Source organism: Salmo trutta, chromosome 9 (assembly GCF_901001165.1).
Source record: "Salmo trutta chromosome 9, fSalTru1.1, whole genome shotgun sequence".
Taxonomy (NCBI): Eukaryota; Metazoa; Chordata; class Actinopteri; order Salmoniformes; family Salmonidae; genus Salmo; species Salmo trutta.
In genome coordinates this window covers 3,180,996-3,205,022 of record NC_042965.1, presented here as the reverse complement: position 1 = coordinate 3,205,022, position 24,027 = coordinate 3,180,996, and the positions used below count along the sequence as shown (strand labels likewise).

The 24,027-nt window shown below is 42.4% G+C and overlaps 1 protein-coding gene and 1 long non-coding RNA gene across 5 annotated transcripts in view; one reads left to right on the top strand and one right to left on the bottom strand.

Moving 5' to 3' along the window:
• Positions 1-24,027, top strand: part of LOC115199738 (rhotekin) — a 128,497-nt gene that overhangs the window by 46,026 nt on the left and 58,444 nt on the right. Inside the window, exon 1 of one of the 4 annotated variants that reach the window (XM_029762130.1) lies at positions 22,709-23,062. The exons of the other annotated variants lie outside the window; for them this stretch is intronic. Coding sequence (XP_029617990.1) covers positions 23,036-23,062 — 27 coding nt within the window. The 5' untranslated portion in view covers positions 22,709-23,035. Of the gene's footprint in view, positions 1-22,708; positions 23,063-24,027 lie in introns of those variants that run through there. 4 annotated transcript variants of the gene reach the window in all.
• Positions 15,736-22,717, bottom strand: LOC115199740 (uncharacterized). Its single transcript, XR_003879404.1, has 3 exons — positions 22,584-22,717; positions 16,514-16,765; positions 15,736-16,351 (listed from the first exon to the last, which is right to left on the bottom strand). It is a non-coding gene; the product is annotated as an uncharacterized LOC115199740 (long non-coding RNA).

The following is a 24,027-nucleotide window of genomic DNA, read 5'->3' as shown; positions in this document are numbered from 1 at the left end:
GCTATGGTCGAAAACACTGTCAACTTCCCCTTTGTTGTTACTGTTGCTGACTGGGAGGACTGTGCCTGTCCAGTGGGCAAATGTGAGTTCTCAGCTTAGTTCCTCCTGAGCTCTACAGGTAAGACATTCATCTGCTCATAGAGGGGCAGCTGTTCTGAGCTCATGTGGTTACATAGAATAACCCTGGCGAGGAAGCAGCAGAGCCAGCATTCCAGACACATAACATGTGTATCAGTGCACCACTCACAGAATTATAGTCCCTCAGTATTTCCCTTCTATTCATTTAGTGAGGAACACCACCGCCCCAAAAGATACGATTACATACAGTACCAGTCAAAGTTTGGACACACCTACTCATTCCATGGTTTTTCTTGATTTTTTTACTATTTTCTACATTGTAGAATAATGGTGAAGACATCTCAACTAGGAAATAACACATATGGAATCATATAGTAATCACAGGGCTAGCTATTTAGACACCCAGCAAGTTTAGCCTTCACCAAAGTCAGATTTACTATTAGAAAAGTTTGATTACCTTTGCTGTTCTTCGTCAGAATGCACTCCCAGGACTTCTACTTCAACAACAAATGTTGATTTGGTTCCAAATAATCCATAGTTATATCCAAATACCTCCGTTTTGTTCGTGCGTTCAGGTCACTATCCGAAGGGTAACGCATGAGCGCATTTCGTGACAAATGTCAAAATATTCCATTACCGTACTTCGAAGCATGTCAAACGCTGTTTAAAATACATTTTTATGCTATTTTCCTCATAGAATAGCGATAATATTCCAACCGGGCAACGTTGTATTCATTCAAAGACTGAAAGAAAAAAAATTGAGAAGTCTCGTGAACGCACATCTCCAGTCTCACTGTCCCCAGGCTGACCACTTACAAACTCTGCTCCTATACTTTGCCCAGAGACGGCAGACACCCCATTCCACTTTCTGGCGGCTTTAGAGAGCCAATGGAAGCCTTAGAAAGTGTCATGGTACAGCACAGATGCTGTAATGTCGATAGAGATGCAACAGAAGGAGAACAAATTGTCAGACAGGGCACTTCCGGCATGGAATCTTCTCAGGTTTTGGCCTGCCATATGAGTTCTGTTATACTCACAGACACCATTCAAACAGTTTTAGAACCTTTTAGAGTGTTTTCTATCCAAATCTACTAATTATATGCATATTATAGTTTCTGGTCAGGAGTAGTAACCAGATTAAATCGGGTACGTTTTTTTATCCGGCCGTGAAAATACTGCCCCCTATCCCAAAGAAGTTAATGTTGTAAATTACTATGTCTACACTGTATTTCTGATCAATTTGATGTTATTTTAATGGACAAAACATTTGGTTTCCTTTCAACAACAAGGACATTTCTAAGTGATCTCAAACTTTTGAACGGTAGTGTAGAGTATACAGTTGTCGGAAGTTTACATACACTTAGGTTGGAGTCATTTAAAATTCATTTTTCAACCACTTTAACCACACATTTCTTGTTAACAAACTATAGAGCCTACAATGTAAAAACAATTTAAACTGAGCCATGTTGGTTTAAAAAGCTGACTCTTCCAAATGAAAAATTTGGTTAGGACATCTACTTTCAGAATATTTCACTTAACTCACTGTATCACAATTCCGGTGGGTCAGAAGTTTACATTCACTAAGTTGACTGTGCCTTTAAACAGCTTGGACAGTTCCAGAAAATGTCATGGCTTTAGAAGCTTCTATAGGCTAACTGACATCATTTGAGTCAGTTGGAGGTAGGCCTTGAAATACATCCACAGGTACATCTTCAAATTCAGTGCCTCTTTGTTTGACATCATGGGAAAATCAAATCAGCCAAGACCTCAGGAAAAAAAGATTGTAGACCTCCAAGTCTGGTTCATCCTTGGGAGCAATTTCCAAAAGCCTGAAGGTACCACATTCATCTGTACAAACAATAGTACGCAAGTATAAACACCATGGGATTACGCAGCCGTCATAATGCTCAGGAAGGAGATGCGTTCTGTCTCCTTGAGATGAACGTACTTTGGTGCAAATCAATCCCAGAACAACAGCAAAGGACCTTGTGAAGATGCTGGAGGAAACAGGTACAAAAACAGGTATATCGACATAACCTGAAAGGCCCCTCAGCAAGGAGGAAGCCACTGATCCAAAACCGCAATAAAAAAGCCAGACTACGGTTTGCAACTGCACATGAAGACAAAGATGATACTTTTTGGAAAAATTTCCTCTGGTCTGAAGAAACAAAAATGGAACTGTTTGGCCATAATGACCATTGTTATGTTTGGAGGAAAAAGAGGGAGGTTTGCAAGCCGAAGAACACCATCCCAACCGTGAAGCACGGGGGTGGCAGCATCATGTTGTGGGGGTGCTTTGCTGCAGGAGGGACTGGTGCACTTCACAAAATAGATGGCATCATGAGGCAGGAAAATTGTGGATATATTGAAGCAACATCTCAAGACATCAGTCAGGAAGTTCTAAGCTTGGTCACAAGTGTGTCTTCCAAATGGACAATGACCCCAAGCATACTTTCAAAGTTGTGGCAAAATGGCTTAAGGACAACAAAGTCAAGGTATTGATTGGATTGGCCATCACAAAGCCCTGACCTCAATCCTATAGAAGATTTGTGGGCAGACATGAAAAAGTAGTATGTGTGAGCAAGGAGGCCTACAAACCTTTCTCAGTTACACCAGCTCTGTCAGGAGGAATGGGCCAAAATTCACCCAACTTACTGTGGGAAGCTTGTGGAAGTCTACACAATGTTTGACCCAAGTTAAACAATTTAAAGGCAATGCTACCAAAACCTAATTGAGTGTATGTAAACTTCTGACCCACTGGGAATGTGATGGAAGAAATAAAAGCTGAAATAAATCATTATCTCTACTATTATTCTGCCATTTCACATTCTTAAAATAAAGTGGTGATCCTAACCGACCTAGGACAGGGAATTTTTACTAGACTTAAATTTGTCAGGAATTGTGAAAGCCAAATACATTTAAACTCAGGTTAAGGTGTTTGAACTTACGACTTCACCTGTGTGTGTGTGTGTGTGTGTGTGTGTGTGTGTGTTATGTGTAAAAAGATTATCTTTGTTAGTTCTCAATCATCAAAATAAAAAGCAAACAGTTGAGAATCCAACATTTCCTAAATGTCATGGCATGGGGCCCCCCATTGATTTTGTTATGTTTGAGTCACTCGGGTAGCATCAGAACAGAGCATAAGCCATGGCAAAATGTGTAGAATTGCAGGAAATTCTGTAAAACTGCACATTTTCTCTCAGCCCCATGACAAAATGTCACTGCTGCTGAAAAAAAATCCTGGAGGAAACGCTGATCCCTAACTCCTTGGTTTGTTTTCAGTCATCTAGAAAGACTTTCTTCTACTCCTCCTAACTACCCAGTTTGTTCAGGTTTTAACACGTCCCTTTTGAATAGTAATGACCACATTCTTGGCTCCTCTTTGAGCTGTGTTTCTTGTTTTCCTTTATTTCATGGCTGTCGCTCACCTCCGTTACGACGCTCATTAAGGGCCACAGTAAAACGCCTCGTCAGTGACAGCGCTGTGAAACACTTTTGTCTCTGGAATGCAGGAATTCCCAGCCCACGCTGCTGCTGGCTGATGGGAACAGGAAACAGTCCAGTGAAATGAGTGGTTCCCAATAGAGGGTCAGCATGATGTCATAGCACAGCCTGTACGGACACATGCACATGCACACACTACTTACACACTTAACTGTATATTATTGACTGATATAGTAGATATGCCTCGTCCTACATGTCCCATGCTGAGTAGTGCTCTGTCCTACATGTCCCATGCTCTCTGTCCTCTAACTGAGAGGTCACAAGCAGAAGGGAGGGCCCTACATGGCTACTCTCTCCCATGGCTATAATTAGTCTGGAGGCTGTGTGTTCTGGAGAGCGGCCCAGAGGGCTGTCTAAGGTCATGTACCAATGTGTATTGATCAAGCTACAGTAATGTGTTACTTACCACCGGAGTAAGTGAGCGGAGTGAGGAGAGGAGCGTGCCCAATTTGACTGGAGCTCAGAGCGAGATTCTCAAAGGCCGGAGCCTTGGCCTTCTTGGCCGCTATCAATTTTGCTTCAGTAGCGCTCACTTAAAGAGCTCAGGGCATGCCCGGCCCAGCATGCATTTGTTGTCTACTTGTGTGCTGCTATAGCCCCTTGCTACTGTCATGGAGGTCGCTAAATATTTTCATGAAGAAACCAATAAAACACACAGGTGCAAGAGAGGGAGTGCGGTGATGTAGTGTCCACAGCTAAAGAAACATTGTGGAATCAGAAAAGACATGTATCCCGAAAGCATGGTAGTGTACTTACTAGGTGCCTATGCTAAAAGAAAGGAACGAGGTGTGTAGTTAAGTGTGTCATTGTAGCAAAGTATTTATAAACAAAATCTGATCTCTTAAGTTTCCTTCATTTTTGGTCTATTATCTGTACAATAGGCCATAATTGACTTTAGCCCAATATTCCTGGCATCATCCAACTTTTTCAAGGAGCTTTCCGTTTTGATTTGATTATTTTGCCTAAAACTTTAGGCCTATTTTTAGGAAAAAAACAACTCTGCATCCCTGACCAGGCTGGCAAGGGTGGTCAAAAGGGTCTTTAGCATCTCCAGTGGCTCTGCAAGCGCTCTCCAGGCACCATCACATGAGCCTGAAGCTACAGACTCGTTTCTAAAAATGAATTCAAAGGCACTGTTTAATTAGAATGAAATACAAAGTCACAGCGTATATGCACAATTTATAGACTAATAATGAGTTAATACAACTAAATGTTAAGAGCTTAATGTCCCTGACTCCGTGTGTCGCACTCGCAAATGCTTCACAATGTATTTCTTTGTAGGCTTTAGCCTAAATAAATAATTTGCTTTCCTTAGACTCTGTCTGGCTCCTGACCTACACTACATGACAAAGTATGTGGACATCTGTTCGTCGAACATCTCATTCCAAAATCATGGGCATTAATATCAGTTAATCAGTCCCTACCCTTTGCTGCTGTAACAGCCCCCACTCTCCTGGGAAGGCTTTCCACTAGATGTTGGAACATTGCTGTGGGGATTTGCTTCCATTCAGCCATAGGAGCATTAGTGAGTCGGGCACTGATGTTGGGCGACTAGGCCTGGCTTCGTCCGTTGGACTGCCAGATGGTGAAGCATGACTCATCCCTCCAGAGAACGTGTTTCCACTGCGCCGGAGTCCAATGGCGGCGAGCTTTACACCACTCCAGCTGACGCTTGGCATTACCCATGGTGATCTTAGGCTTGTGTGCGGCTGCTCAGCCATGGAAACCCATTTCATGACGCTCCCGACGAACAGTTCCCGTTCTGTGAGCTTGTGTTGCCTACCACTTTGTAGCTGAGCTGTTGCTCCTAGATGTTTCCACTTCACAATAACAGCACTTACAGTTGACCAGGGCAGCTCTAGCAGGGCAGAAATTGACAAACTGACTTGTTGGAAAGGTGGCATCCTATGACGGTGTCATGTTGAAAGTCACTGAGCTCTTCAGTACGGGCCATTCTACTGACAATGTTTGTCTATGGAGATTGCATGGACGTGCTCGATTTTATACACCTGTCAGCAACAGGTATGGCTGAATCCACTAATTTGAAGGGGTGTCCACGTACTTTTGTGTATATAGTGTATTTAGAGTTTATATGCTGTTTTAATGACGTGGCCTATTTTGAAATGATGAGAGCTTCTTACATTACTTTTTCATGTTTAAAATTAAAATACTTTCATTGAAATCGTTTGGTTTTAGTACTTCAAAACCAAATGTTAAGTCCAGGTAATCATAAAAAAAAAAAGATGGGTGTTTGGTTAAATTGTGAATTATTTTTATTTATTTTTTAATAAATGGAGCTAATTTGGAGAGGCATTTTTTTTTTCTGTGAGCACGGAGTTTTTTTTTTTTAGCAGAGTGGTTGGAAAGGATGTGAGCGATGAGTGGGATTTCCGACTCCACTCGCATATTCTGTGTGTGTGCGTGATCCTACACCCAGCTCTCACCCCCGGGGTGCCCTTCCCCACTCAGCATGGGTCCAGACTGAAGCACAGCAGGATGCTACCGGGCTGCTGAACCCCTCCCCTCTTGTTGCTCCTGACGCCGCCGGCGCGCTGCTGCCTCTGATTGGCGAGTGATTAGACAGATCACAGATCATCTGCTCAGGATTAGTTACCCCAACAAGTAAGACCCAGCCAGCCCTACCCAGGCTGAACAACAGAACATTGGCATGGCTTCTTTTATATCCACAGTGACGATACTGACAACTGTTGTGTGCAACAAAGGCATCAAAGGGATTGAAGACCCAATTTATTTCAATTATATTTTTTGGTTGAATGTGTGGTCGTGAAAGGCATGTAGGCTCCTTATTGTACCTGTACAGTAATGTACAAGGCAGATGTGAATGCCATCACTGCTTGAGTAACGTGCTGCTGATCCTGGCACGCTGATTGCCATGGTAACCGAGCTTCTGACCCCCCCCCCCCCCCCCCATGACCGCCATAGGGTCAATGTTGGGATGCTGCCAGACGGTCTAGTTTGACCTCTCGCACAACCCTAACCTAGCCATGGCCAGAGTCAGTTTCAGTTCCACTGCTCTGGGTCTTGAAAGGTGAATGGAACAAGTTAAACCGCCTGAGTACCTACTGCCTACTTCAGACAGGCTGCCATCACATACTTAGGTCAATTCTGATGTTGTTCATTTACTTGTTTTAAGGCACAGATGACCAGAAGAAATGGTGTACATTCGAAGGTACTGCAACTGTCCATCCGCCCATTCATTAAGTCAGCAGGGAGATCCAGGGTCTCCTCTCCCACTGTTGGTTCAGCTGTTGTTGAAGTAGCCTAACTGATCCCAGACCTGCCTTCCACAGAGAAGGTGTGCAAAGCCAACCCAGATAGGCCTGTGGTGTAGCTGAATATACAGTCCTGCATGAGGCCAAAACATTCCTACACAATGGGTCACTTCATCTCACTGCGTCACGCCACTACTCCCTACTATACATGTATGAGGTGTGTGCGTGCATGTATGTTTTTGAAGAGTACTAGCTGTGTCAGTAAGCCTTTATACAGAATCATGTTGTTTCGGTGAGGGACACTACATGTCTGTATCCTCATCCTGATCTCTCTGGGTTCTATCGTAAATGGGACTCTGTCTTTGCATCTGTCTCTTTGTGACTGTCACTTTCTCTCTTTGCGTGCCTGTCTTTGCAATTGTGCCCTGCATGGCTGTGCCACCAATATGCCCTGCAGTAGTGGAGAGGGAGTGGGCATGGGGGAGGTGGTGGGAAAAAAAGGGGGCATTGTATATGGTCGCCCAGCCCTCCACTGGCCCCAGCTTGGGTCCTGGTTTGGTTAAGACAAGGAGCAGGCCTTGCCTCAATGGGCACTCTGTGTGTGCAGGAACCAGTGAAATGCCTCGGCTTGAGCCAGCTTCCTTTGATAAACACTAGCCAGGAGGGTGCAGAAGGAGACCGCCAGCCCAGCAACAGTAGCTGGGCCCAACCCAGCCTCTCCAACTCCTCTTTCTCTCCCCTCTTTCGCCCTGCTGCCCACACTCTCCTTCCACTCTAATGTCCTGATCTGGCCTTCCATGCACACTCTAACAAGTTTAATTCCCTCTATTCTCATCCACACTCCTTTGGCAAATCTCTACCATGACCTTGCTTTTGCTCTTCTTTCTCTATTTTCTACCTAGCCTAGCACACCTCACACAAACTTAGCATGATAAGATGTACATCAATACAGTGCCAGATCAAATCAAAGTGTCACCGAGTAGAAAGTTGTACATTCAATCCCTCCAAAAAAGCAAACTTAAAAGCCACACTTGAATTATAGTGTCAACAACCTCATAAGTAACTGGATTGTGCAAGCGGTGAAATTAAAAACCTCAAAAGATACTCTGGAGATGCAGCTGGCTGTGGATGTTGTTTTTTCAGATAGGGCCCTCCGCTCGTTGGGGGAGACACCCCTTGGGAACATCTAGACGTTGAAGAATGCGAAGGACCTCATTCTTCGCCGTCCCCAGTTGCGCCAGCTCATCGTGGAGTGGGCAAAGTACAGTACCAGTCAAAAGTTTGAACACACCTATTCATTCTAGGGGTTTTCTTTATTTTTACTATTTTCTACATTGTAGAATAATAGTGAAGACAAACTGAAATAACACATGGCATCATGTAGTAACCAAAAAAGTGTTTAAACAAATCAATATATTTTAGATTCTTCAAAGTAGCCACCCTTTGCCTTGATGCCAGCTTTGCACACTCTTGGCATTCTCTCAACCAGCTTCACCTGGAATGCTTTTCCAACAGTCTTGAAGGAGTTCCCACATATGCTGAGCACTTGTTGGCTGCTTTTCCTTCACTCTGCATCCAAACCATCTCAATTGAGTTGAGGTCGGGTGATTGTGGAGGGCAGGTCATCTGATGCAGCACTCCATCACTCTCCTTCTTGGTCAAATAATTAAACAGTAGCAGTAAAATAACAGCAATAGCGAGGCTATATACAGGGGGTAACAGTACAGAGTCAATGTGCGGGGGCTCTGGTTAGTCAAGGTAATTGAGGTAATATGTAAATGTGGGTAGAGTTAAAGTGATCATGCATAGATAAGCAGCGTAAAAGAGGGGTCTGGGTAGCCCTTTGATTAGCTGTTCAGAAGTCTTATGGCTTGGGGGTAGAAGCTGTTAAGAAGCCTTTTGGACCTTGACATGGCCCTCCGGTACCTCTTGCTGTGCGGTAGCAGAGAGAACAGTCTATGACTAGGGTGGCTGGAGTCTTTGACAATTTTTAGGGCCTTCTTCTGACACCGCCTGGTATAGAGGTCCTGGATGGTGGGAAGCTTGGCCCCAATGATTTACTGGGCTGTACCCACTACCCTCTGTAGTGCCTTGCGGTCAGAGACCGAGCAGTTGCCATACTAGGCAGTGATGCAACCAGTCAGGAAGCTGTCAATGCTCATAAATGACTCTAAACCCTACCAGTCACTGTTAGCCCCAAGTGGCCCAAATATAGGGCTCTTTAATATTTAGCTTGTTATATATACAGTTGAAGTCGGACGTTTACATACACCTTAGCCAAATACATTTAAACTGTTTTTCACAATTCCTGACATTTAATCCTAGTATAAATTCCCTGTCTGAGGTCAGTTAGGATCACCACCTCATTTTAAGAATGTGAAATGTCACAATAATAGTAGAGAGAATGCTTTGTTTCAGCTTTTATTTCTTCCATCACATTCCCAGTGGGTCAGAAGTTTACATAACCTAATTGAGTGTTTGTTAACATTGCCTTTAAATTGTTTAACTTGGGTCAAACATTTCAGGTAGCCTTCCACAAGCTTCCCACAATAAGTTGGGTGAGTTTTGGCCAATTCCTCTTGACAGAGCTCGTGTAACTGAGGCAGGTTTGTAGGCCTCCTTGCTCACACACGCTTTTTCAGTTCTGCCCACAAATGTTCTATAGGATTGAGGTCAGGGCTTTGTGTTGGCCACTCCAATACATTGACATTGTTGTCCTTAAGCCATTTTGCCACAACTTTGGAAGTATGCTTTGGGTCATTGTCTATTTGGAAGACCCATTTGCGACCAAGCTTTAACTTCCTGACTGATGTCTTGATGTTGCTTCAATATATCCACATAATTTTCCTGCCTCATGATGCCATCTATTTTGTGAAGTGCACTAGTCCCTCCTGCAGCAAAGCACCCCCACAACATGATGCTGCCGCCACCCCCGTGCTTCACGGTTGGGATGGTGTTCTTCGGCTTGCAAGCCTCCCTCTTTTTCCTCCAAACATAACGATGGTCATTATGGCCATTTTTGTTTCATCAGACCAGAGGACATTTCTCCAAAAAGTACAATCTTTATTCGCATGTGCGGTTGCAAACTGTAGTCTGGCTTTTTTTATGGCGGTTTTGGAGCGGTGGCTTCTTCCTTGCTGAGCAGCCTTTCAGGTTATGTCGATTTTTATTTTATTTTTTATTTTTTTTTAATTTATTTTTTTAATATATATATATATATATATATATATATATGACTTGTTTTACTGTGGATATAGATACTTTTGTACCTGTTTCCTCCAGCATCTTCACAAGGTCCTTTGCTGTTGTTCTGGAATTGATTTGCACTTTTCGCACCAAAGTACGTTTATCTCTTGGAGACAGAACGCGTCTCCTTCCTGAGTGGTATGATGGCTGCGTGGTCCCATGGTGTTTATACTTGCGTACTATTGTTTGTACAGATGAACGTGGTAACTTCAGACGTTTGGAAATTGCTCCAAGGATGAACCAGACTTGTGGAGGTCTACAATTGTTTTTCTGAGGTCTTGGCTGATTTCTTTAGATTTTCCCATGATGTCAAGCAAAGAAGCACTGAGTTTGAAGGTAGGCCTTGAAATACATCCACAGGTACACCTCCAATTGACTGAAATTATGTCAATTAGCCTATCAGAAGCTTCTAAAGCCATGACATCATTTTTTGGAATTTTCCAAGCTGTTTAAAGGCACGGTCAACTTAGTGTATGTAAACTTCTGACCCACTGGAATTGTGATGCAGTAAATTATAAGTGAAATAATCTGTCTGTAAACAATTGTTGGAAAAATTACTTGTGTCACGCACAAAGTAGATATCCTAACCAACTTGCCAAAACTATAGTTTGTTAACAAGAAATTTGGAGTGGTTGAAAAACACGTTTTAATGACTCCAACCTAAGTGTATGTAAACTACCGACTTAAACTGTATATATATGATATTATGAATAAAAACGGAGGAGTTATGTCACATATGCAGTTATAGAAAATATTTGGGAATGTCTGCACAATCCAAACTTACAACCAACTGATTGTAGCACTACCACAAAAATGGAGGAGGCAAGTGGAAAAGGGAGTAGGTAGGGAACTTGTTTACCTGCCATATATTAAAGATACAAATTGGCTGAAAGGAATTGGATTAATAGAAAAATATACCAGTTTCATTTGAGGACAAAAATGTTGATAGCTGTGCCATACAAGTTGCAAAATAAATGCGAAGACATTTTCGATGTACCGATTCCATGGCACATGGTTTATGAACTGGTACAAAAAAAAAACTTGATTCAACACTTGATTTTTTTCAATTTCAATTATTTAACATTCTTGCCACCAACAAAATGCTATATATATGGGGCATACAACAATCTCAGCTCTGTAGATCAATAGGGGCAATACCAAAATAAATGATCTATGTAGCTTGCTTCTGGTCACAGGTTCAGGTATGGTAAAAAAATCACAACATGCACTTAAAATTAACCTTACAAATAGCAGTGTTGGGCAAATTGGGAGAGCCATCGTCAGTCAATAAATGATACTCGTAGGAAAGATGTATCTTTAGCTCACAATCTGTGGATACAATACGATTTAGAACATTTAGAAAGGTTAAACATCAAGGCACAATTAAAATATATGGCACATGGAAACTAAACGAGGGTGGTCTATGGTGATAGGTGGGATGGGCTGAATGTGGCTGAGGGTTGGGATTAAAGAGCTCATGTATTATGTGACTGCTTTATAGAAAAGTACCATGTATGCAAAATGTGTATGTATATGTGGCAAAAAAGCTGTTCAAAATAACATTTGTCCTCTGTGGAGGGGTTAATAAAAAAAAAACGCTCAAATAAGCAAAGACAAACGACAGTCCATTACTTTAACCCTTTATACTTCTACCCATATATGGGTTGAAAATTGCATATTTGAGCACTGATAAGCGCCTAAATTGGAACGCAGTGGCTATACAGTAACATGCTATAAATGACGTCAGACAGCGCTGTATGGGTTTGACTGACAGACGTTTTGAACTTGAGCACTGCACGTGACAAGAAGTTGCCTCTTCCCTCCCGCTACTTGGGAAACTTTTGCACATTTTTGGTTGTCCGAGTGAGGGAAATGCTGTACATTTTTAGAAGAGTCTCTATGTATTTTGAAAGATGTGACATTGAAGATTGTAATAAATACCGATTTGATTTCGTACAAGCAAGCCAAACATACGTAAGGCGCTTCACATTTATTTTTTGCTACGGAACACGCACCTGAATGCACACGACTCCTTTCTGTGCACATGAAAAATTCGGATTCTCTGAATTGCCCTGTGAAAGCATAACACTGTAAGATCGTATTTTATAACTTAGCTAGTCATGTTAGCGATAGAACAAGCTTTCAAATGACGCCCACCTGACCCAGATTGCGATCTATAATGGGCCGTTTTTGGATTGTGTAAACAACATTGTGTGATGGCGGGGATGGATGCAGGGTTGGGTTCCAAACACAAAAAACTTCAAGTGTGCTTGCTGTAGTTCCTCAACGGCACAGCTAGGAGAGCTAATAAAAGCAGCTTATAGTTGAAAACTCTTCTTTGAGTCATACAAGTGCATTGAAATTAATTAGGAACTGTGCACACTTTGAAGATGTTAGGTTCTCTACATTTGATACTTACATGCGACTTCTATCAGAATACGAAGATCACATTGAAAAGACTGGTCTAGACGGACCACTTCAGGACGTGGTCAGGGATGCATCGTATGTGGATCTCTTCTCAGTCTGGACGCAATCAGGCTACCGAAAGTGCTTACAGTGGGCGACGTCATCAGCACTCCTCCCACAAGTCTCCAGAAAACCGAGAGGCAACTTTTCTTTAATGTTGGAGGAAATGCGTTCCTAGCGTGTGAGGAATGTGTTTGCTGGCTTTATAAATGCTAGCTAATATTTATAAATGCTAGCTAATATTTATATCTTTTTTGGGGGGGTGGGGCTAGAGTTATTCTAACCTGTTTGCAATTATTTTAGTGTTGCTTGCTGGCTATCTACAGGCTTGTTAGCTATAGTAGTTAGCTAGTGACATCAGTTGTGGCTGTGTTATCATATTTTGCCTATTCCACTGTTTGTAGAATGCATACTTTAAAAATATATATATATATATATAATTCCATGATCAGAACTCTGATCAGAATACTAAAGCTGCATGAACTGTAAAGTCTAGACACGGGCCATAGTCCTCTCACTCAAACCCGTGTCATTTTTTTGTCTTAGGTTGCACCTTCCCCACATTTTCATAACACAATGTTTGGTTTCAGTATTGTGTCAGGTGTTGTGTCCTCAACTTTGGACTAATACTTTTCACATATTCTCCAAATTGTTGCCTTTCAATTGCTACCATGTTTATGCATTGCATATTTCTTTTGTAAGAAACATTTAAATGTAGCATTATCCATATAGGACAATTCCCACAAGTGTAAAGGTTTAAGGTTATACTGGAGGGTCTGGCTGATTCCTGTTGATGGCTGTGTGAATACCTATTGGTGTAAATTCCCCAGAGGAGACTGTGGGAGCTGAGACTGTCAGAGGCTCTGGGCTGGGCAGGGCTGGACTGGACTGAGGTTGGCCGGGCCGGCTGTTGAAAGGGGCCTCTGTTGCTGAGAGAGGTACTGAAAGGCCTGGACAGCCTGTTCTCCCCTCTGCCTCCGGACGATGATGTCAGTGGAACAAACCCTCAGACAGGGTGATGTCATGCTACCCCTTACCCACCAGCTCGTGATTAGGGGTCACTAGCACAGGGTCACAGAAGGAGTGGGGGTCTGGGGTGCTGAAACGGTGCCCTTTTTAAGTTGGCTGACTTTGACTCTGGGACTGCTTCCCATAAGGCTGCCTGTCTGCCTGTTGTGTTGTGAAACTCTTATCCTGCACCTGCTGCATGCAGGCACATTTTCTCTCTCCCACTCTCTCTTGTGGATCATTCTTCTAAAAGCTGTGAAAAAGCTATTGGAGTCTCCCCCTTTTGGCTCCTGGACAGTTTTCACTTTCAAATTAAATTTGCTGCTTTGGGCTGCCGATGGACGACAGCCCAGTTAACACTCAGCTGGAGGGGGAGAGGGAGAAAATAAGAAATTGGAGAGGGAGGGTCAGAGGGAGACCGAGAGAGATGTGCAGAATATACAGCAGAAAAGAGAAGGAGCCCCACAAGCACTGCACAAAAGCCTTCCTTGTGTGAAGAAGCAGATTGCCATGGCCTTCCTCCAGCAGGGGAACCGTATGGGCGTCTAATCTCTTCATCACTGAGAGACAAAGGTTAAGCCAGTTTACTGTAGTGCTGGAGGAGAGAAGCAGCAGGGCAGAGGAAGGAGCGCAGCAGGCCTTTTCATTGGCTCTGGGAAGCGCACGGCTCAGTCCTCATTGGCTGAGCAGGACACGTCTGTCACAAAGACCCCTTGTTAACCCCTGCTCAGCCAAGACCCTCTCAAAGTGTCATTGGTCAGTGTGTCAGGTCACCGGTCATGTTCGTTAGATAATGTGTCAGGGACACTTAGTCTGAATTTAAGCCCCCTTGAATCCTCAGTTGTTGACCACGGCTGTCTAATGCCTGTTGCTGAGAGAATCTAGAATGATCCATTTAGGATTCCATGTACTACAATAGTTGAATAATATCAGATACAGTATGTGTCATTATGTAAAATGTCAAACACTTCTTGCAGTCCAAGCGGACAGTTGAAAACCAAAACCTCCCATTTTGTTACTTAAATAAACCGAACACAGCCTGCCATGTGGTGTTCTGATATAATGATCCATTTTACTGTTCGTACACTCACAATGAGTGTTGTTAAAAAAAAGAACTTTTCCTGACTGAAATGTGCCCTTGCCACTAGGAAGGAAATAGACCAGGTCATGTCTCATAATAACATTGACTATCAAGACGAAATCCATCAAAAGTTGCACAGAGCGTTGGAGAACGGTGGATGGATGGACGGACAGAAAGCAGGACGGAGAGAACTAAGACGGGAGACTTGGCTGTTGATGTGTATGACGAGGAAGGAAGGGAACTCTAGGGACTAACTGCTCAGATAGGAAGAGAGATGGTTGTTTGTTTGGAAAGCATTTTTGCCAGTGACAGAGTAAATAGGAAGGAAGAGGTCTCAGTGGGACATCGCTAGAGAGTTTAGGCAGACCAATGGAATGCCCGCAGTGAAATGCAAGGCATCAGACAATGATTGCATCCCAACTGGCACCCTATTTCTTTCATAGTGCACTAGGGCTCCATAGGGCCCTGATCAAATGTAGTGTCCTATATAGGGTTCCATTTGGGATGCAACTTAGGTCCTCTGTTGTTGACATTTCAGCACATCAAACGTGACCATCTATTCAGTATTGACGTAGTATGGTGTCATTTGAGGATCACAGTTGGGATTTTTGAAACTCATTTGTGGTCCTTTGGTTAGACTCTCCATTTTATCACTTACTGTATGCTGTCAGTGTGCAGTTATTTGTTTTATGTATCTGGTTCTCGTGTGTGTGTGTTTTTTTTTTTTTTTTGTGGGAGTCCATGTGTGTGTGGGAGTCCCTGTGTGTGAGTGTTTGTGTGTGACCATACATGGTGTGTCTGGTTGTTGTTGTTTAGTGTGTATGGCAGTGTAGTCTGCTTTCCAGTGTTCAGAGGGTAAAGTGAAGTGAGGCTAACGCTTGGTAGGTTACTCTCTCTGGCCATGTGCCCACTGCCTCCTGGAACTCTAATCTTATTACCTGCAAGATATTTACTGCTCTAACTCAGTTGTCCTGGCCTATCTATACAGACAGACAGACAGACAGACAGACAGACAGACAGACAGACAGACAGACAGACAGACAGACAGACAGACAGACAGACAGACAGACAGACAGACAGTAACAATGTTTATTTTATTTATTTTATTTTTCTCCCGCTTTCGATCGTCTCAACGCTGCAACTCCCCAACGGGCACGGGAGGCAAAGGTCGAGTCATGCGTCCTCTGAAACATGACCCTCCAAATAGCGCTTCTTAACACTTGCCCGCTTAACCCGGAAGCCAGCCGCACCAATGTGTTGGAGGAAACACCGTTTAACTGACGACTGAGGTCAGCCTGCAGGCGCCTGGCCCGTCACAAGAAGTCGCTAGAGCGCAATGAGCCAAGTAAAGCCACACCCCGGCCAAACCCTCCGCTAACCCGGACGACGCTGGGCCAATTGTCGCCGGCCCTACGGGACTCCAGATCACGGCCGGTTGTGATACAGCTCGGGATCGAACCTGGGTCTGTAGCCTTAGACCGCTGTGCCACTCGGGAGGTAACAAGCTTTTTATAAACGGTCTTCTGTCTCTTGTTGTTAACTGTCTTTAATCCTACATGCAATCCAAAAGCATCCTTCTGTGTTGTTGATGATGCTACAGTAGACTTGTTGTTGACGGCTGTTTGACCACGCTGCCCCTGGCTCTTAGCTGTGTGTGGGAGTCGTCATAGTACTCAAAGTGAAGCGGTTACCATGACAAACCGTAACCTCAGTCTTTAGCCGGAGGTGAAGAGATCTGTTGACAGAATAGACGTGGAGATGGGTTATGCGTGAGTGTATTTGTGTAGAAGCAAAGCCAAAACGGGCCCGCTCTTGTTCCGTCCTATCCTTTCTACACCTCATCATTAATATCTTTATCTGTTTTTCATTCCCTTTCTTTGCTCAACCATATACTTACTCAACACTGGCTCTCCTCTCTGTCTCCTATTCTCTCCCATCCTATCCCATCCATCCATGTTGCCATCCTTCCACCTCTCCTCCCAGTGCCATTTTGTCTGGTCTCGTCTGGTCTCGTCTGGTCTCGTCTGGTCTGGTCTCGTCTGGTCTGGTCTGGTCTCGTCTGGTCTGGTCTGGTCTCGTCTGGTCTGGTCTCGTCTCGTCTGGTCTCCCCTGATCCAAGCATGTAGTAATTTAAGACCTGTTGGATTGGCTATAAAAATAGAACCTCTGATTCACTTAATTGCTGCTTAAATCTGATGGTAATAATTAACTTAAAGGCTGCAGGTAGGCTATAATGCATTGTAAGACTTGTCTTTAGCATGTATGACTATGATAATAAGTTCAATCTCATAATGATCCTGAATTTACAGCCTATTATTAGCCATATGTATGCTTATAACAAGTTATATAAAACATTATATAGACAATACCTAAAGTATTGTATTTGTCCTCAGGGCACCATTTGTAAATGAGACACTGGTCTCAATTGGGTTCCCCTGAATATAGATATAAACGTTTTTAGAAAAATATATTAAATAAATTACCAATCTGATATGCTTCCTGACTGATCCAACAGTTAATCAGTTAACCAGTGCCCATAATCAACTAGAAATATTGCTAGTTGATGATGGGCACTGGAGACGCCATTGCCTTTAGGTGTGTATAGGCTAGTAGACATTAATTTATGATTAGGCCGAAGGAGGGCTGTCCCCTATTACATTTTTATATAATAATCTTGGTTGACCAAGAGTCTTTCGACCAATCGACTGGTTGAAATTCTTAAACGTGTATTTTTCCATATACTGTAGACACACCCTATGTGTTTTAATAAAATCAACTAATATGTAAGCTACTGAGCTTGTCTGATGCTTTAAGCACACTGATTTAAATAATTAAGACATGCACATTACTCAAGAGGGAGCCAGAGATCAAGATAGCCTAACCGGAAGAACAAAAACATGTCCCAAACCACCACCACCCACTGCTGCTGGTCTTCACAGATTTTGCCATTACACTCCCGAAGTTGTCGGTAATAGACTACACCAGGGGTCAGCAAACTTTTCCATTTGGAGTGCCAATTTCTTACCCTTTCTACCAATCTACGTGTCTGTTATGATTTTCAAATGCACATTTTCATGGAACAGTTTCATTGATTTTATAATAAATTTGTCGTATCTCAAAATATAAATTATACAAATCTGAAAGTAACTTATATTGCCATTGCCAACTATGCCATTGCCAACTATCCTACATAAAGCCAACAAATAAAAACATTGCAGCCTGCAGGTAGAAAATAAATAACATTGGCTATGCATGGCCTGTTTGCAAGGAACTTGAAAGTTGTATTAACTTGGTCCAGCCCAAATGCTAACAAACTGGCAACATTGTAGAAAATATTCTGGACCCTCCAAGTTTCCTGCGCAAGGGATAAGAAGTAATCAGGTAGGCCTATTTTATGACGTTTCCACCTGATCAGAGCATTAAAAATATTTCACCTTTCAACCCGTGGTTATCGAAGGGGAGATAGCTGGAAAGATTTGTTCAAATAGGCTACATTGAGGAACTGTTGTCATTCTTAGTGGATGTTAAAAACACACTTTTGTTTACTTGCTGTTTTGATGTGAAGAGAAATTATTTGAGAAGCTCCACAACTCATTAGTGGTGGTGAGTTAATTAAGAAAATCAGAAATACTATCAGATCCCTAAATGGGCACATATATATAAGCATACATTTGTGCGCAGGCCAGGTTGCCTAGGCCTAATTCAATGCATAATCAGGTGCACGTCCTTACTCAACATTAACGAGCGCTCCAAATAAAACACCATGAATAAATTGACAACTCGTAAATGGAATGAAATAAGTGTAGCCTACTGTTTTATGTGTGCTCTGCAAACAACGTGTCCACTCCGACAATGAGAAATGTAAAATACTGTTAGAATAATATATTGAATGCATTAACAGAAATTATGGTAACCAAACAAACATTGTAGATTTAGAAATGATGTGAATTAAAGGTAAATGTACTACTGGTGTGCCATCCCCACGGCCTCCGCAATGGAATAGTCCACTGAGACAGGCATCAATCAAAGACGTGTGCCATACATTAGAATTTTTTTTTGCAACTGCTAGACAAAAAAATTCTCGGTTGACCAACAGCCTTGACCAAACAATCGACCAGTCGACTAAATGGGGTCGGCCCTAGTCCTAAGTAAGTTGATTAGGCTGTTGATTTGTTAAACGCCTGCCTCCTATTGAATGGGTAAATCCATTTGAAATAAGTCACTTTTTGACAGTACCCGTTTTGATTTGAATGAAACCTTCCATACTTGGTGCTCAGAAAGTGACTTTTTGGACCTGAATGCCAAAACATTCAAGAGATGAAGGTGCTCAAAGTTTCCCCATTTTGCATACCGCACCATACCATGAGACATCCATGTCTTCCTCACTGAAAAAGATAAATGGTTGAGATTGATACCATTTTAAAATCTTACAAACAGGGTTTTACAAATATTGTATAATTCTTTAGAAAAACAAATTTGTAATCAAAATTGTCCTTTTTTTTGTTAACATCAATGATCTAAAATCGCTGAAACTTTTTTTCATATTCACAAATGCTGTAGCTTAGACCTTATTTTACATCATCTAAGGTTGTTGCGATGTCCCCCATGGGTTGAGATACAACATGCTCTTGAATACAGGGTGGTTGTCATGTTTTGGACTAGTCTCTGGTTGCCATACCTCCAAAATCACACGTCGTTGTCACAATCCTGCAATAAGGAGGGGAGGGGGTTCTGTCTATGTGTCTGTTTCTGTGTTGTATTCTCAAATGAACATTTCCTTTTATCTAGTTGTAAGATCTCCAATCTGTTTTATTTGATTGTCACTCTTAGTATACAGTGCATTCGGAAAGTATTCAGACCCCTTGACCGACCGGGGGGAAAATATGAAACTGTGTAGCAAAATATGAAACTGTTTTTTTTATATTGGATAAAAGTACAGACTCAGAGCTAGAAAGTTATATGTACACTACAGTTGAGGAACAATGGGCAAGAAATTCTGCTTTGTGAAATTGGTAAACTTGTAACCTCACTTTTGTGAAAATGGCCCTTGTTTTGGTACCTGCTGGAGAGCTCTTCTATGTCTACACCCATTCAGCATCGTTCACACCCTTTTAAGCTTTAGCCCCACCCATCTCTTTAAGGATTCACATGTGAGGCTATGTACTAAACAACCAAAGATTAAGACTAAAGGCTGGTTTAATCTACACGTGTGTTTTGTAAATTTAATCTGGAGTGCCAGAGTGTGCACTGGGTGTTCGTAAACTGTGTTGTCAGATTGGCCGTTCGCTCTGGCCGAAAGGTAGGGTTGATCCGAGCGTTCTGACCTAACTGCTTGGGTGCTTGACTACTGCTGTCTGGCTAACGTTGGCTAGCTTGCTATCTACTTCCAGACACAAATGAGAGAACGGCTCACTCTGACCATTTTACTCACACTAGCAGAGCTGGTTAGGCTGTTTTTATGTTATCCAGAACGTTGGTGACTTCAACTGTGCTGCTGGCAACAATTTAATTATGCTTTTTTTGCCAAAGCTCACTGACACCGGCCATATTCAACGGGTGTTGAGCTGGGTAAATTCATCAGTTATTCTGCACACTAAGACGAGAGTGCTCTGAAATCTGAGTAGATAGCCAGAGTGAATTTACCTGCTACGTCTATCAACAGTTGTCACAGTGACCATCATAAACATTCTATTGAAATGGTTACTTGCATAGTGGAGTCTTTTGTTTAGACATGTAGCTAGCTAGCTAAACAATAAAGCATAATCCCAACTCATAACGTTTCTACCCTGCATGAATCTGCAGGTAGCTAACCAACCAGGTGCAATGTTAGCTAGCTAATATTAGGCTATAACTAGCAATGCAAATGGCCTTGAGATACAAATAATATTACAACACAGTAACATTAGCTAGCTAACAGTACACTTTAACTGGAAATGAAAATGACGTACTGGCATGGTTGCCCTTAGTTTGAAGATCTATCCGAAGACAGATTTTTTTTTATACAACAGCCTTCTCTTTTCGACTCCCTCCAAGTATTTGCAATCAAACACCTGAATTTTCTCCTTCACCTTAGCTGTCATACTCTGCTTCCACCGGGCATTCCTCTGATGTCAAAACTCGGTCCTCCAGAAAGTGGAGAGCATTATCAACACTTTTGCAGTTCTTCGTGATATCTTTTATTTTTATTTTTAAAGCCACGTTAGAAATGATTACCTACAAGTACTGAGCTGCTCATCTTATAGACAGAAGCGCGCTACATGGCAGACCAATCCGAACTCCTCTCTCGGCATGTCCAGCCCATCCATTATTTCAGCCAATCATGGCTAGCGGGAAGGTTCCTGCCTTTTCCATTGGCTAAACCAACGGCTCGTAATTTAACAATTGTTTTCATATTAACAGATGGCATACAAGTTTGTTATCAAGGCACATGAAAGTTCACATGTTGCATAAGGCATTTCTGTCAAACAACACATTTTGATAAAAATACATGTTTATGATGCCTCCCCTGTGAAGTAGTAATGCGCGACATACACCCAGTTTCCTGACAGTCAGAGGCTTTTAGATGATTGACGGTAAAGCTGCAATATGTAACTTTTTGGGCGAACCTGGTCAAATTCACATAGAAATGTGAGTTATATCTGTCCGTCTCATTCAAGGCAAGTCTAAGAAGCAGTAGACATGTTCTATGTGTGCTATTTCTATGCTTCAAACACCAGCTTCAAACAGCTGAAAATACAATATTTTTGGTTATTGACAATATATTTCACAGCAGTTTAGTTGGTACAAGCATTCTCTACACTACGCATTGCTTGTTTTGTCACACAAATTGAAATTAGGGGAACTATTAGAATTCTAGCAACCAGGAAATGGCTGAGCGATTTCTGCATATTGCACCTTTTTTTAAAGGTTTAAAAATGTAAAATGTATTATTTAAAAAATCAAGAAATAATACAATTGTTAACTTTAAGCTTTTAAATTGTATCATACTCATCCGTTTTTATCTTTTCTGGTGAGACATGGATTTCCTATGGTGGGTTATGCAAAATGTATTAACTTTGAGCACCTTTTATTACCTTATTGGCATTAACGTCCAAAAAGTCAGTTTCTGACCACTTCTTCCTTGGGTAAACATATATTGAAAGTTTTGTTGAAATCAAAAGGGAAGCTGTCAAAGTGATTTAATTCAAATGGATTTGCCCTAAACGTATGTCAGAGCATGCAGTCGCTGTATTTGAAGCTTGTTTGTTTTCACATTTAATTATGTAGGGCTCATCCGTTTACTCTGCAAAACGCGTCCATCCATCACCAGCCACGGCGCGATGTGCATCAGCGCACACCAACTTCCCAGCGCACCCACAAGGCCATGCAATTTAGCAAAGACCAGGGAATTCAGGCGGATGTTTTATTTCTAGAGTAGGGTTGGTTCAAATGTAGTTTTTGTTTGAAATGTCAAACATCAACTATTTAGATTTTTTCTATTTGCATATTTCGCATGGTATTGAGGTGAAATGTTGTCACAGTGCCTGATTTTTAAATACGGATTTTGATTTGGATATATTATAGTGTGTGTCATATTTTCCCAACATAACCTACCACAGGTTGATCATTTTTAGACACATTCTAGGCAATGACGGGTCCAGAAACTCACAACTGCCACACCAAGTCTCCAAATGGCAAACAGGCGATGATGTAATCTTGAAATGTATTTGATTGAGCGATAGAAATTTGGCGAGAGACTTTAGGGATTTACGGTACTGTCGTGACAGTAGTTTAGCTGTGGACTAATGAGCGGTAAGAAAACAATACAAGCCTACCTTTTAACACAGATACGATTTGAGTAATTTGGTATTGCTCGGGAAAAGTGACTGACTTTCATGTGTCACTATTTCGGAAACTGCACATGCAGTCTCTTTTTATAATGGACGGATATAGGCACAGTCAGCAACGGATTTGACATACACACGTACCTTATTTTCAAACCGTGCCCACGCTCCAGCCGCCTTTGCCGGTGTGCGCACAAGGCACACCCGCCTCCTCAGCCGCCTCTCCGGTTAGTCCTCCCCGGCAGTCAGTCTTTACCCGTCCGGTGCTGAAGAGCGAGTCGGAGGGGCTACGGATGACAGCGCAGAGATGAGGTCGGGCAGATGACCGCCACATTCTCCGCTGGTCCTGCGCAAGCCAGGGTTATCCGTTTTTTTTTTTGGTAACGGACCACAATAATACAAAAACATAAACTGTAGTAGCCTAGGCTACAACCTTTTTCTGAAGATGACTGGATATTCTGTCAATGGATTTATTATCTCTTGAGGAATCAAAGAGTTCTGGGTGTGCGGGCTGTTTGGGACGTTGCTTGTAACCTGGTATTGCATAAGTGTGTTGCTTGTTTGGAGATTTGGAGAGTCTTCGTCCTTGAACTACCATGGCCAGCCCGAATAAGAATCTGTGGGTAAGTCTAGTGGCTTTCTGTTAACCTAAGTAGTTAGGCAACATAATAACCATATATGGTTATAATTTCATAGGCGTTTCTAGAGGAAAGGTTGCAATGCTTTGATTTAGAATACTTGATAGAGGCTCCACCATTGTCTGTCCTTCTGCCATAAAATCAATGACAACAGTCCGTCATTACATAAATACAAGTGGCAAGTACAATTGTTGTAGCTCATTGTACAGCAGTGAAAGGCCATTAAGTCATGTTATGGAGAAACCCCATGGCGACTAGAACGTGTGTCTCTCATAAGGCAAGGAGACGCATTCAGAGCATGCACCACCATGCCCTATTGACGGTTGTTCTCGGAGGTGACATTAATAGCAGAGTAGATCATTTTCTATGAATGATATATACACACACACACACAGAGAGTCTGGCTGTGGCATAGCTCTCATGTGGTTGGGTCACCAGGTATATGAGTTGTAATTGGGATACTCTGGTGTTCAGTGGGACATTGTCTGACATTCTTTCAAGTGGAACAATGCAGCTACTATGCTTTTTAACTACATTTCAGTCATCAATGCATTTCTGGACTGTGGAGAGCTTCTCTAGATGCCTTGAGCTTCCGGAAAAGGCAAAGGCTTGTAGCTGTGGCAGAATCTCTCACTATTTCTCATTGACCACACTGTGATAAAGGACATGCTCATCTGTATTTTGGACCTGTCTAGTCATATCTCAATGTGGTGTTCGATGATCTGTTAGGTTGTCTGGGCTCCAGGCACATGCCAGCATCACCGGAGAGCTACAGCAGCATACAACTGTCTAGGGTTGCTGAAACCACATCTGATGCCTGATTTGCCAAATACCCCATTACAGATCATTTTGGGATTGCACCTTTTCCTCAATGACAGACTCCTTCCTGCAGTGTGTGTGTGTGTATCATAAGCACATTTCTTTGTGTACGCTTGCATGTGTGTGCGTGC